Below are 15228 nucleotides of genomic sequence, written 5' to 3'. Positions count from 1 at the left end.
AACACATTTTATTAATTCATGTATCAATGTGGTTTTAAACTGGAATGTTTGTTAAAAGGTAATGGATATATACACTGATCTGTCGGGTTGTTTTTTTTAAAACAAAATATAGTACTGTCAAAGCAAATCAGATGTAAAATCTGATGCCAAACACTGCTTGCATATTTTCAAAATTATCTCCATGAGGACTAGAGACTTGAATGGAAACTCAGAACCCCACAGAACCCAGTTCTGTGCCAAATGCTAGATTTCAGTGAGAGGCAGGAAAAGCTGGAGGGTAAAAAGAGAAAAAGTGCTTGCAGTAGATGCAGATTGAAAAGCAGGGTTATCATGGTCGTCATCCCCCCTCCCAGCCGCTTATGTAAATCACTGATAGCAATGGAAATCTCCTGGACACAGGCGCGTTTGATAGAAGAACAGGCAGGTGTCTGATTTGCTTTTTATGGCGAGGTTTACAGATTTTCCTTGGCTTTGCGGGCCACAGCTAGTATTTCAAACAGAGGGCTTCCTGTGAGATGGCAAAACAAGAGGGATGTAGCCAACCAGTAGCCATAGAGCCAAAGCTGACCTTCAGTGGGGTTTATGGTTACCAACCTCCTGGTAGGGGGTCCTGGAGATCTCCTGGAATGGCAGCTGATCCCTCCGACTACCGAGATCAGTTTCCCTGGAGAAAATGTCTGCTTTGGAGGGTTGTCTCCATGGCATTATACCCCACTGAGGTTAGGGTTTCCAGCTCTGGGTTGGGAAATACCTGGAGATTTTGGGGGTGGAGCCTGAGAAGGGCAGGGTTTGGAGAGGGGGGGACTTCAATGCCATAGAGTCCAATCGTCAAAGTGGCCATTTCCTCCAGGGGAACAGATCTCTGTTGCCTGGAGATCAGTTGTAATAGCAGGAGATCTCCAGCCACCACCTGGAGGCTGGCAACCCTAATCTTAAACCACGACAAATGATCAGGGATTCCCGAGCCACAAGCGTTTAGGGTGTCCACATACTTAGGATTAGGCTGTAGAGACCCCAAGACAAATCTTGTTTTGGGGTAATAATCCAGTAATAATCCACACACAGGCACTGAGTTCTCAGCTAAATAAACAGTGGCTTGTAGATGTTGCTATTGCCTGGTTTATTCAAACAATTAAAACACTCATTTGCTACAATAAGCATAAATAGATATTTACTGTGTCCTCTGAGGATCTCCCCAAACTGAAGCCTGCATGGGTGGGTAGCATATCCTGTGGCTGCTAATCCATTTGATGCAAAACAGGCTATTCATACTTTTGCAGAGCATAGCTACAATGCAGACTGACGGGCTTCGCTATAGTTCTTTCCGGAGTTTCATGAAAAGGGCTAGGAAATCTTTAATACGGGATACTATGGTTGCCAGCTCTGGGTTGAGAAATCCTGGAGATTTGGGGATGGAGCCTGGGGAGCGCAGGGACCTCAAAAGAGTATAATGCCATAAAGTCTACCCTCCAAAGAAGCCATTTTCTCCAGGGTCTGTTGTCTCTGTCATCTGGAGATCAGCTGTGATTCCAGGGGATCACCAGGCCCCACCCGAAGGTTGGCAACTAGGGTTGCCAGGTGGGTGGTTTTGCAAAAACAATCACAATACCGTGCTGATGGGTGGTTTTGGCAGGCAATTGCTAAATTGTCTACGGCGATGCAGCACTTCTGGAAGTAAACCCGGAAGGGATGTCATCACATAGCGCAGTTGTGTGCGGCCGCCCCAGCCCTGCCCCCTAAAACCTGCCAATTGAGCGGGGGGATCTGGCAATCCTACTGGCAACCCTAGACAATCCTGACCAAACTGCAATTCCCAGGATTCCTTCAGGAAGCCACAGCAGATGTAAAACGGAGGTATGTAGCAGTGCATTCCGGTACTGCTTCGCTGCTTGTCGTGTTCCTGGTGCTGGCTTGCACAGATATGTTTCCGTCAGGTGCCCCAAGGCATGTTGGGAAATAGGGCTGCCAAACTCTAGGTGGAGCCTAGAGATCTCCCAGAATTACAACTGGTCTCTAGACTACAGAGATCAGACACCCAGGCGAAAGGGTCTGCTTCGGAGAGTGGACCTATAGCATCACATCCCTGCTGAGCTTCCCCCTTCTGGAACTCCGCCCTCTGCAAGCTCCACTCCCAAATCTCCAGTTGTTTCCCAAGCTGGAGTTGGCAACCCTCCCAGGAAAGCACTGTCCACCGTCTTCTCCAGGCATCTCGGAGAGTCCCCTGCAACATAAGATGGGCCCTTTTGCCAGCTCACTAGATGGGCAGGTGGACTCCACAGGAGGGGGTGTGTCCCTCTCACTTGAGGCTGTGCTGGCTTTCCCGATGTCTCCGCAGGTCCACCTTGCGCTGGAAGCCTTTCCCGCAGAGCTCACAGCTGAAGGGCTTGAAGCCCGTGTGCTTGCGGCTGTGGGTGATGAGGTTGGAGCTCTGGCTGAAGGCTTTGCCGCATACCTGGCACTTGTGGGGTTTCTCTCCTGGGCAGAGACGGAGGAAACAACAAAGAAATATCCCTCGTTACCACTGCGGGGTAACAAAAAAACAGCACGTGGCTCACAACTCTTATGAAACGATATGAATTTTACTACTATAGTGACCTAAGAATGTGACCAGTATAATTAATATATGCAAAAAAATTCACAAGGTGCTCTACAACGAACCCCAATAGAAACAAATACAAACTCCTACTGTGTATTGGTATATACAAAAATGAAAGAATCCAGTTCGTAGTTTCAAGAAGCCAATATTACACCAACAGGCAAAAATCTCTCCCGGTAAGCCGAAAGTGCATCTGACAATGCCAAAAGCGTAAGTTAATGGCGTAACTTGCGTAAGTAACGTATCTTTTCGTTACAGCGCGTAAAAAAATACATCTTATAACGCCAATGGCATAAGTGCGACTTGCGCAAATTACGTATCTTCGGTATTGGTTGGTTTTATGCCGCTGGATTCAAGTCTTCCCTTCTACTTTTGGGTAGGAGTCATTCATAAAGCTATAGGGACATGCATCCTAGGTATTTGTCCACATTTCACCGTAAGGCTTCTTCAGCCTAATGTACATCCTTCGACCTCTGAGGGTTTGTGAAAAATTCTTTCTGGAGCAGGTACTAGCTGCAGATCTTCTGCTATTACAACTGATCTCCAGCTGATAGAGATCAGTTCTCCTGGAGAAAATGGCCGCTTTGGCAATTGGACTCTTTGGCATTGAAGTCCCTCCCCTCCCCAAACCTCGCCTTCCTCAGGCTCCACCCCAAAAACCTCCTGCCGATGGAGAAGAGGGACCCAACAACCCTAGTTCTATTCCCAAACGGCTGCATTAAAAAGGAAAGGAACAGCATTGTAATAGGTTTTTGCCCGCTGAAGGATGCCAACATTAGATTTCAGAGAGATGGGCCCTTTGGGTGGTGCCACGCAGGAAAGACAACCCGCAGGGTCAAAAGTGTAACCAGAACCTTGAACGCACCAGCAAGTTACCTCGCTATTTATACGTGTCGAGTACAAAAGAATCGAAAACGAAATAAAAATTCTGTTCCCACCGTGCCGCCTTTCTCCGGAATTTTGATAAAATTCGCCTGATTTCTGTTCCCACTGCGCCGCCTTTCTCCGCTGTACTGCGCTCAAAGGAAGGACGGCGATTGGTCCAGGAATTCGCGGGCCATCCCATAACGGTAGCGGGGAAGGTTGTTTAGAAAATGGGGGCAAAAAAGGAAAAAAAACCCGAGAATTGTACTGCGTGGCGGGAGTTCGAGGGGAAAGCGAAACTTGCCGCCGGGACTTGCCGCCATCCCACCCTCTCGCATCTAAGCACGCAAATTAAAGGGGGGGGGCTCGTTTTGCAAGCCTCCCCTCCCTACTCTGCCCCCTCCTCCCCACTCATGCCGTCCCACTCCAGTTGACTTGGGAGTTTGTGCCGGAATCCGGCAGGCGACGCTTGCAAACCCCAATTTCCCCCCTTCCTCCTTTGCAAAGCCGAAAAGGGGGGGAACAAGTGTGGGCGGTTAGGATGGATGGGGGGCGGGGCGGTGGGCTTTCAGCGGGGTTGCATGTTCCCACTTCATTGCTCCGCGTGAGGAACACGTTTTATTTTTATAATCCGCCGTATAAGCGGATCCTCTTACCGCGGAGAAATTGCGCTCTGGAGACGTCCTCGGAATCCTTCGGGTGAGATGAAGTGAGAACATGCAAGGAAACCCCGCAGAAATCGGAGCGGCAAACGTGCAGTGCGGACACGGCCCAGGACAGGGCTGGTTGTCCAGCCAAGCCACCCAAATGATGGAGGGTTGCCAACTTCCAGGTAGGGTTGCCAGCTCAGGGTTGGGAAATTTTGGAGGTTTTGGGGGTCGATCCTGAGGAGGGCGGGGTTTGGGGAGGGGACGGACTTCAATGGGTATAATGCCATAGCGTCCACCTTCCAAAGCGGCCATTTTCTCCAGGTGATTGGATCTCTGTCGCCTGGGGATCAGTTGTAATAGTGGGAGATTTCCAGCCATCCCGTTTGCAGTGTGAGGGAGCAGAGCGAATGAGAAGTTCAGGGCCTGAACCAGCTGGTTGATGGGAGACAACTGAAGAGGGTGGCGGGGTACAGCCAGGAGCTCTGTTGAAATTCCACCTGTCCTGCAGCTGCTGAATTGCATTTTATTATATTTATTGATTGATTGGGGGGGGGGGAATTAAGCCGCCTCTCCAGGAACCTGTCCGAGGCATCAGTCAAATAAAAAGAATAAAAGCAAAACTTTTAATAGATATAAATCAAAATCCTGATTAAGTACCCCACCCAACATACCGAACCCCGTGGCTAAGAGTGGTAAGATGCCGTACTACAGTCAAGCTCTGCTCACGACCTGAGTTCGATCCCGACAGAAGTCAGGTTCAGGTAACCGGCTTGAGGTTGACTCCGCCTTCCATCCTTCCGAGGTTGGTAAAATGAGGACCCAGTTTGCTGGGGGTCAAGTGTAGACAACTGGGGAAGGTAATGGCAAACCACCCTATAAACAGAGTCTGCCTAGTAAACATCGGGATGTGACGTCACCCCATGGGTCAGAAATGACCCGGTGCTTGCACACCATAGAACATAGAAACAGACCAACATAGAAACAGACCATAAGAACATACCACGGACCCCTCAAAATAACTATTCCCATCTAAAATAGTGTTATATAAGCCACCTTAAAAGCGCAGGAATCCCTTTTTTTAAAAGGTAGCAAGCGTTGTGTTTTGCCCCCAGTCATGGTATAGTGCAAAGAGTGGCAGACTCTAATCTGGAGAGCTAAGTTTAATTTTCTGCTCCTCCACATGAGCAGCGAACTCTAATCTGGAGAACCGGGTTTGATTCCCCACTCCTCCACATGAGAGGTGGAGGCTAATCTGGTGAACTGGATTTGTTTCCCCACTCCTCCACATGCAGCCTGCTGGGTGACCTTGGGCTAGTCACAGTTCTCTCCGAACTCTCTCAGCTTTTCCTCACCTGTGTGAATGTAGGTGTGCTTCTTCATATCTGACTTCTGGTGGAAGCGCTTCCCACAGTACTGGCAGGGGTAAGGCCGTGTGTCTGAGTGGATCAGGAGGTGGGTGGACAGGGTTGAGGACCTCTTGAAGGTTTTCCCGCACATTTTGCACTCAAAGCTTTTCTCCTGAGGGAACACAAGATCAGCGGAGGAGGTTGCAATCATCATCCGCTAAGGGAGAGACAAGGACAGCCCTGAGCTGCAAAAGAGGACAGCTGAGCTCTTGTACCTTTAAGAGTGGGGGAGAAGAGGGATTCTGGAAAGAGCCTAGGTTTGCCAACTTCCAGGTGGGCATTGGAGATCTCCCTAGGGTTGCCAACCTCCAGGTAGTAGCTGGAGATCTCCTGCTATCACAACTCATCTTCACCCGATAGAGATCAGTTCACCTGGAGAAAATGGCTGCTTTGGCAATTGGACTCTATGGCACTGAAGTCCCTCCCCTCCCCAAACTCCGCCCTCCTCAGGCTCCGCCCCAAAAACATCCTGCCGGTGGTGAAGAGGGACTTGGCAACCCTAGATCTCCCAGAATTACAACTGATCTCCAGACTACAGAGATCAGGTACCCTGGAGAAAATGGCTGCTTTGGTGGGAGGAATCTATGGCATTATAAGGTCCCTCACTAAACCCCACCCTCCCCGGGCTCCATTCCCAAAATCTTCAGGAATTTTCCAACCGGGAGTTGGCAACCCTAAACCTGAGGGACCTCAGCATGGTATGATGCCATTACTTGTTCCCACCAAAGCAGCCATTTTCTCTAGGAGAACTGATCTCTGTCATGTCAGTTGTAATCCAGGAGATCTCCAGGCTTCACCTGGAGGTTGGCTCCCCTACTTCCTGAATTGTTACTCCTCCAAGGAGGGGGGCAGAAGGAATTGTTTCTGTGACAGGAATTGCCAGTGCATCCTTTTGAGGGCTAGGGGCTGGGATCTTAGCCCTTTCTAGGGTTGCCAGGTCCCTCTTTGAGGTTTTTGGGGCGGAGCCTGAGGAGGGTGGGGTTTGGGGAGTTTTCAATGCCATAGAGTCCAAAGCGGCCATTTTCTCCAGGGGAACTATCGGCTGCAGATCAGTTGTAATAGCAGGAGATCTCCAGCTATTACCTGGAGGTTGGCAACCCTAGCCCTTTCCCTCACTCATACAGTGGCCCGCCAAGAAACCTGGGTACCCAAACGGTTGGGTGAACCAAGATCTAAATAAAACAATGAAATATATTTATTATAAAGCACTTATGCATATATTACAAACAAGCCCAAATGGCCACAGATACAGGGTTGACTCTAAAACCACATGCCAAACATGTCTGTCTCTTTAGGTTGATAATGAGGTGCACACTCTGAATGTAATGCCAGTCCTGTCCAGAAATAATTATTTTAACTACATTCCTTGGATGTGTACATATACATTTCTACATATAGTTTAGCAACACTTACTTGGATTGCATCTTATAACACATACCCGAGCTGAAACTAAATGATTACATTTGTATTTGAAATTTTACGTGTGCAAAATATTTTGCATTAGACAAATAAGGTTGCCAGGTCCCTCTTTGCCACCGGCGGGAGGTTTTTGGGGTGGAGACTGAGGAGGGTGGGGTTTGGGGAGGGGAAGGGCTTCATTGCCATAGAGTCCAATTGCCAAAGTGGCCATTTTCTCCAGGTGAACTGATCTCTATCTGCTGGAGATCAGTTGGAATAGCAGGAAATCTCCAGCTAGTAGCTGGAGGTTGGCAACCATACTGACGAAGGCCTGAGGGTCAAAACATGTTTGGTGTGTGGTTTTAGACTATCAACCCTGTAACTGTTGCCATATGGGCTTGTTTTTAATGTACGCCTAAGTGCTTTATAATAAATATATTTCATTGTTTTATTTAGGTCTTGGTTCACCCTACCTTTTGGGTACCCAACTTTATTTTCAGGTTGGGTCTTTCCCCCCTCTGTTCCATCCACCAAGAAACCTGACCAGGGCGTCAAGAGATTTTAAAGACTGGTGACTGGTAGAAATGCCCACAAGGAACCGTTCAGCCAGAAAAGGCCTGTGGTCTGCCTGCCACCCAGCCCACCTGTGAGTGGATGTTGGTGTGCTGCTCCAAACTCACAGCATGCCCAAATGTTTTGCCGCAAACCTCACAAGCAAAAGGCCGTGTGCCGCTGTGCGATCTTCGGACGTGGACCTCCAGGCCGTGAGGAGTGGAAAAGATCTGTTAAAAAACAACCCAGACAAAAGTGGCCATTGGCAAAAGACAGCGCTTCCCCTTCCTTCTGTCCCATGTCTATCTGGACGCCGGATTTTGCAGGAAGCAAGTAAACTGGGCGCTGAACTAGTGGAGTTTATTTATAACATACCCTCCAACTAGGGTTGCCAGCTCCGGATTGGGAAATACCTGAAGATTTTTGGGGCGGACCCTGAAGAGGGTGGGGTTTAGGGAGGGGAGAGACTTCAGTGCCATAGAGTCCAATTGCCAAAGCGGCCATTTTCTCCAGGGGAATTGATCTCTATCAGCTGGAGATCAGTTGTAATAGCGGAAGATCTCCAGCTAGTACCTGGAGGTTGGCAACCTATCTCCAACATTTCACGGATGATAATAAGGGCCCATTTATACTACCCCCTTTCTCATGCCAATGATTGCTACAAGGGTTACATGGAATTCCCAGCCTCAAGGGGGGGGGTAGAATTGCCAGGTCCCTCTTTGCCACTGGAGGGAGGTTTTGGAGGCGGAGCCTGAGGAGGGCGGGGATTGGGGAGGGGAGGGAATTCAATGCCATAGAGTCCAATTGCCAAAGCGGCCATTTTCTCCAGGTGAACTGATCTCTATCGGCTGGAGAGCAGTTGTAATAGCAGGAGATCTCCAGCTAGTACCTGGAGGTTGGCAACCCTATACCTAGTTAATTTCAATTTTAATTTTTGTGTGTGTGTGTGTATAAAGAGTACTCTACCTCTTCAAAGAAACCTGACTACACCATGTCCCTTGAAACCACATGGTACAATTCCTACTAGTGCCTGGAAATACTAGCATTAGTGCTGCCCTCCAACGTGACAGCACCAGAGCCCACACCATGAGATCACCAGGCCCTACCCCATAAGTCTCAGGAGACAGGAGCCTGCAGACCTGGCAGGCCAATGTCTATAACAAGGAAAACACTTCTTGATGCTCTTTTCAGGTACCCTTCAGGTGCCCAATAGTCTGGATTTTTGCATCCCTAATAATAATAGAGCCCCGTGGCACAGAGTGGTAAGCTGCAGTACTGCAGTCAAAAGCTCACAAACTCTGCTCTGAGTTCGATCCAAATGGGAGTCCGTTTCAGGTTGCCGGCTCGAGGTTGACTCAGCCTTCCATCCTTCCGAGGTCAGTAAAATGAGAACCCAGCTTGCTGGGGGTAAAGTGTAGACGACTGGGGAAGGCACTGGCAAACCACCCTGTAAAACATAGTCTGCCTAGTAAACATTGGGATATGACGTCACCCCATGGGTCAGGAATGACCCGGTGCTTGCACAGGGGACTACCTTTACCTGTAATAATAATAATAGTCTCGAAAGTCAATGTGATTCCCATATAGGGTCCTGGCAACCCTATTCACATAGAGGGCCATTCTAAATATCCTGTGATGCATGTTAAAGACTACCAGATTGTACTGTGGCATAAACTTCCATGGCTTGGGGCACCATCAGATACATAAGGGCGCTTTCACACATGCCGAATAATGCACTTTCAATCCACTTCCAATGCACTTTAACGATTGTTTGCAAGTGGATTTTGCTGTTTCACACAGTAAAATCCAGCTTCAAAGTGCATTGAAAGTGGATTGAAAGTGCATTATTCGGCATGTGTGAAAATGCGGTTGTTCACAAGTATTCCCTCTAGCTAGGAAATTCCTAAATGATGATTGATGCTTCTTACAAAAAGAGGTCAGATCTCCGCCTGAGTTAGGACTGAGAATAAAAAGCAAAAGAATAATGCCATTCTGAAAGAGCAGGACATGGAGGAACAACTGTTGCCACCTTATTTGGACTCAGGCGCTGGTCTGTCAACCTACCAGAAATGTCAGTTCGGACTGGCAATGGCAGAGATGAGGCTTTCCCAATCCCTGGCTACCAAGAGCCTTCCGTATGCAAAGCAGGTGTCCTGTCAGTGAATTGCAGCCCCACCCCTGATGTGAAAGGGTGTTAATCCCTTGTGAGACTCCTCAATGCACAACTAGAGTTGCCAACCTCCAGGTTGGTCTGGAGATCTGGAATCACACCTGATCTCCAGACTACAGAAAGCAGTTCCCTGGAGGAAATGACAGCTTTGGAGGGCAGACTATGGAGGGTATACCATAGTCTAGGAGAAACTGAATTCCGTGAGTGACAATACATCTCTGCTGAGATCCCGGCCTTCCTCAGATTCCATCCTCCCCAGGGTCTTCCCCCAAAGCTCCAGGAATTTCCCAACCCCAAGTTGGCAACTGTATATAAAGAGGGAAGCCATATATTCCACCCTCCGAAGCTGCCATATCCTCCAGGGGATCTGATCACTGCAGGCTAGGGAACAGTCATAATTTTGGGAGAACTCCAGCCCTAGGGTTGCCAACCTCCAGGTAGTAGCTGGAGATCTCCTGCTATCACAACTGATCTCCAGCCGATAGACATCAGTTCCCCTGGACAAAATGGCCGCTGTGGCAATTGGACTCTATGACATTGAAGTCCCCCCTAGCCAAACCCTGCCCTCCTCAGGCTCCACCCCAAAAATCTCCAGGTATTTCCCAACCCAGAGCTGGCAACCCTATCCAGGCCCCATCTGGAGGTTACTGGGCTTGCCAATTCCAAGATGCGAAATTCCTGGAGATTTGGGGGTGGGGCCTGTGGAGCAGGGAAATTGGGGACGGATTTCACCTAGTATCTATGGTATATCATAGAGTCTGCCATATTTTCCCCTGCTCACGGTAGTCTAGGGATCAGTTGTAATTCTGGAAGAACTCCAGACCCCACCTTAGGATTGCCAATAGGGTTGCCAACCTCCAGGTAGTAGCTGGAGATCTCCAGGCAATAGCCAACCTCCAGGTTCTAGCTGGAGATCTCCTGCTATTACAACTGATCTCCAGCCGATACAGATCAGTTCCCCTGGAGAAAATGGGCACTTTGGCAATTGGACTCTATGGCATTGAAGTCCCTCCCCTCCCCAAACCCTGCCCTCCTCAGGCTCCGCCCCCAAAACCTCCCTAGCAAAGAGGGACCTGGCAACCCTAGTTGACAACTTCCAGGTCCTAGCTGGAGATCTCCTGCTATTACAGCTGATCTCCAGCCGACAGAAGGTGGCAACACCCTAAAAAAGGACACTTTTTTCATGCTAATAAAAACATTCCAGGACATCCCCCAAAGTTCCCCCTAATGCAGAAGAGGGAGCGTGGTTGACTCGGAAGGGATACGAGCTGCACGTTTGTAAGACTCTGTCAATGAAGGGCCGCTGGGGGTAACCGACTCACTTTGTCACAGATCACGCAGTGGTAGGTCTCCAAGTCCGACGAATAGCGCAGGCTGTAATCGAGAGGGGGCTCCATGCTCGGGAGGAGGTGGCTCCCGTAGAGGCTAACGGAGCGCTCCAGGAGGGCCGAAGACATTGGCCGGTAGCCGTATGGCGAATGGAAGGCGTCCCAAGAAAAAGCAGGCTTGGGGTAGGAGGCCCTGTTCACCACAGGGCTGCAAACGGCATCAGGTTTCAGTGCTGGGGCAGGATAAAGGAGGAAACATCTTTATATATGGGGTTACATTGCTTTTTTTGCTTTTATTTTGTCATGGGCATGCTATCACTGAGTGGCTGTTTCACAGTTTTATTTTCATTATAGTGTAGGGCTTCAAACAGTTGGTGGAACCCGCGGTTTATGAAAGTGTGGCACCCGCGAGGACTTGCGTGGGTCATTTTATTTGTTTGTTTGTTTAAAACATCTTGATGCCCCCTTTTCACCCAATCAGAGACCACAAGGTGGTGAACATAAAATAATTAAAACAACTAAAATACAGTTCAGACTATAACATTAGGAGGAGGGCCAGTAACCGTTATTGGGGGCACGCCAGACAAAACAACAAAGTCTTCACCTGCTGGCAACAGATACCGATGGAAGGGTCCCTTTCCTGTATTCCCTTCCCCACACTATTTCTTCCCTACATGGAGCAGCAGAATCAGCAAAATAACTCCCCACCCCCAGCGTGGCTTTTGCATGAGCCGCATAGCAGAGCTCTGAGCCCTGTCTCTGAAAGAGGATGCCTTCAATTAAGCTCGGTGGCCGATAGATGCTTACCTGGAGTTGGGGGCTCCAACACGGGTGTCCTGCCCTGAGCAGAGATGTTCTCTTTTGTGGCTTCATCAGGGTCATTTGTCCCTTTAGGAGGAGAGAAGTCTCGGTCGCTTGCGCCACCAAAGGCCTCCGACGGGTCCCTGGCATCTGTAGCCGTGCAATCAGAACAGAATGATGGTCAGCTTCCTCTGACCAACAAGGAGCGAGCCTAGCAGGGACAGTGGACATGACCCAATGCCAAGTTCCCCTAGTATCTGGTAGTTAGAGATGTACTGCCTCTGTGCATGGAGGTTCGATTTGTCCATCATGGCCGGCAGCCATTGACAGACCTATCTTCCATGAGCCTGTGTTGAACTGCAGCTGTTGACCAGCATCCAGAGTGGAATGTTTCCTTTTCTCCAGGGCCGGGAGATTCTGCAATCACACCAGGCAGTCCTGGAATTTGGGTGCAGAATCTGGAGACTCTCCGCTCTTCATTTTAATAGTGCAATTTTCTCTCCCCTATGGTCCTGGAAGAGATCTTTAAAAGCCCTGTGTGTACACATGAACACATGAAGCTGCCTTATACTGAATCAGACCCTTGGTCCATTGAAGTCAGTATACTGAATCAGACCCTTGGTCCATATACTGAATCAGACCCTTGGTCTATCGAACTCAGACCGGCAGCGGCTCTCCAGGGTCTCAGGCAGAGGTCTTTCACATCATCTACTTGCCTGGTCCCTTTAACTGGAGATGCCGGGGATTGAACCTGGGACCTTCTGCATGCCAAGCAAAGGCTCTACCACTGAGCCACAGCCCCTCCCCTAAGAAAAGTCCTGTTGGTCTCTAAGGTGCTGATCACATGAACACATGAAGCTGCCTTATACCAAATCAGATCCTTGGTCCATCAAAGTCAGTATTGTCTACTCAGACTGGCAGCAGCTCTCCAGGGTCTCAGGTAGAGATCTTTCACATCACCTACTTGCCTAACTGGAGATGCCGGGGATTGAACCTGGGACCTTCTGCGTGCCAAGCAGATGCTCTACCACGTCAGCATTGATTTCCAGCTGTTTTTGCCCTTCCCTAGGAATTCCCTACATATTATGCAAAACAAAGGCAAATGCATGCAGGCTGGGTGGGATTCTTGGTGCAGGATTCCTCCGTCTATCACAGACAGGGCCTGGGGCACACGAGAGAAAGGCAGAGGTGTTTGTATCTAGCAGAAACAGGCAGGATAGGAACGGGGGATTCTCTCTCTGCATAACTAGGATGGACCCATTGGCAAATCATCTGACGTACCTGCAGAACAGGGTGTTACTAGGGCTGGGTCCCACATCGGCACCAGAGGGTTGTCATCCACCGAGCGGTATGGGTGATGCGAATGGGCCTTCTTGCTCTTGACCAAGAAAGACCGTGGCATTTTTGTTTACCGGATGGACAGAAATCCGGAAAGATGGGTCGTGAATCTTAAAACAGGAATAAGAAAAAGAACCACAAAAGTTGACCCGGGTCCTGCCTGGTAAAAACAAATAATCTTTCATTCCCTGTTCGTTAATAAACTGTATTGGGGCCTCATTTGTTAGAGCAGTAACGCCAGGGTTCATTACCACTGTGGTGTAGTGGTTAAGAGCAGTGGTTTGGAGTGGTGGACTCTGATCTGGAGAAACAGGTTTGATTCCCCACTCCTCCAGATGAAGCCAGCTGGGTGACCTTGGGCAAGTCACACACACTCAGCCCCACCTACCTCACAGGGTGTCTGTTGTGGGGGGGGAAGGGAAGGTGATTGTAAGTCGGTTTGATTCTCCCTTAAGTGGTGAGAAAGTCAGCATATAAAAACCAACTCCTCCTCCTCCTCCTCCTTCTTCTACAACTAGTGTGACCTAATGAATACAAAATGCCCATTCTGGGAATCCAAAACACTTAAGCATGGAGGGTGCTGCCTGCTATGTCCCTGCATGATTCACAGTGCTAGTGCTGTCTTCTCTCATTCCACCTCCACTTTGGTGAGGAGGGGGGCATAAATTCTGCCATGTCTCTGCATTGGATGGAACTGCATTGTTCAGTCAGTCTAAAGAGAGATGCAGCACAATGATCTGTTTTCAGAGGGTGCCCACAATGTCTGCTTCCTTCCAGCCTGAAATTATGCTCAGCTCAGCAACTAATGCAGGAGCCCAGGAGGGAGACTCCACTCGGGTAATTCCATTGTATGAGTGAAGGGTGCTTCCAGTGTTAATTGGAGGGGGGGGGATGTACCGCGGCTACCAGAAATTTAGAAAACAGTGTGGTCCCCCTGGTCATTTCCAGAGAGCTATGCAGTCAAGCACTCTTCCCTCCCAGTACAATTTGCAATAAAGTGCAGGAAGCTTTTTTGTTTTTTTAGGCTGTTTTGGTTGGGGGGGGCAAGGGGATTGGCTGCAGAAGCAGTTACTAAGATATTGGGGGGTGTTGTTTAAGGGTGGAGACTACCTTGTTTCAGGGCAGAGAGCCAGTGTAGTGTAGTGGTTAAGAGCGGTGGTTTGGAGCTGTGGACTCTGATCTGGAGAACCAGGTTTGATTCCCCACTCCTCCACATGAACTAATCGGCTAATCGGGTGAACTGGATTAGTTTTCCCTTTCCTACACATGAAGCCAGCTGGGTGACCTTGGGCTAGTCACAGTTCTCTTAGAGCACTCTCAGCCTCACCTACCTCACAGGGGTGTCTGTTGTGGGGAGGGGTAGGTGATTGTAAGCCAGTTTGATTCTTCCTTAAGTGGTAGAGAAAGTCAGCACAGAAAAACCAGCTCTGCTGCTGCTTGTGTCAGGCCTTTGCCTTTTAGCTGGAGCAAAGGCTCTTGACTTGAGTCAGGCCAGGTTCTGGCCACATGTCAAGTCCTTGGTTCTCATGCCTATGAACGTTTGTGTACGGTTTCGCTCATCCTGTTTTCTGCAGCTGCAATAATGTTTAGTCTGTCTTCCTGGGAACCGCTTATCTTGGGGTTGCCTAGCAAAGTTTACCTTTTCAGTCTGTAGTGTCTTAAGCATGTACCCTGCCTGTAGGCAGTCAGTCCTTTAATCTGTCTTTTTGCTCCTAGTAATCCCTTGCCTTTTTGGGCTGCGGTGCCGCGTTCTCCCCAACACCATGGGTGAAGCTCCGGACACCAAAGTACCCGATGCTACGAGACCGCTGATTCCTGACCAAGAGCCGGTAGACCCCAAGGTACCTTACGAGGAACCTAAGCAACCGGAGCAGCCAGAGGAGGCCCCCAAGTTGCCGTTGGGACAACCGCGGCCTCGGGGCGCGGACAGAGCAGTGCCCGGACATCCGGACGCTCGTCTGCGGCTCTGGCTGGAGTCTCCGTGGGTGCCTCCACCCGTTAATACCTGGCGGCGACGGGGAGCAGGCTCCGTCTTGCCAGAGGAGGACTGGGATTTTACAGTCGGCTCTCGGATGGGAGCAATGAGGGGTTCAGAGGAACCACCTCTGTGGGGCACGGGATTGTG

General features: G+C 49.5%; 1 protein-coding gene across 1 annotated transcript; it reads right to left on the bottom strand.

Annotated features, from left to right (window-relative positions):
* Positions 1-2295: 2295 nt before the first annotated feature.
* GFI1B (growth factor independent 1B transcriptional repressor) lies at positions 2296-13167 on the bottom strand. Its single transcript, XM_056860167.1, has 6 exons — positions 13047-13167; positions 11772-11915; positions 10959-11197; positions 7559-7696; positions 5463-5628; positions 2296-2475 (listed from the first exon to the last, which is right to left on the bottom strand). Exons 1-6 carry the CDS (start codon positions 13165-13167, stop codon positions 2297-2299), a joined length of 987 nt encoding a protein of 328 aa, XP_056716145.1. The 3' UTR covers position 2296.
* Positions 13168-15228: the final 2061 nt, after the last annotated feature.

Source organism: Euleptes europaea, chromosome 14 (genome assembly GCF_029931775.1).
Source record: "Euleptes europaea isolate rEulEur1 chromosome 14, rEulEur1.hap1, whole genome shotgun sequence".
Classification (NCBI taxonomy): domain Eukaryota; kingdom Metazoa; phylum Chordata; class Lepidosauria; order Squamata; family Sphaerodactylidae; genus Euleptes; species Euleptes europaea.
The sequence above is the reverse complement of the archived record's forward strand: the minus strand, read 5'-3'. Positions and strand labels throughout refer to the sequence as shown.

Coding starts and splice junctions, on each gene's coding strand:
- GFI1B (XM_056860167.1), bottom strand. CDS start 13,167: ATGCCACGGTCTTTCTTGGTCAAGAGCAAGAAGGCCCATTCGCATCAC. Junction 11,916..13,046: donor AGTAACACCCTGTTCTGCAG/GTACGTCAGATG, acceptor GCACGGCTACAG/ATGCCAGGGACCCGTCGGAG. Junction 7,697..10,958: donor ACTGCGTGATCTGTGACAAA/GTGAGTCGGTTA, acceptor GTTTTTTAACAG/ATCTTTTCCACTCCTCACGG.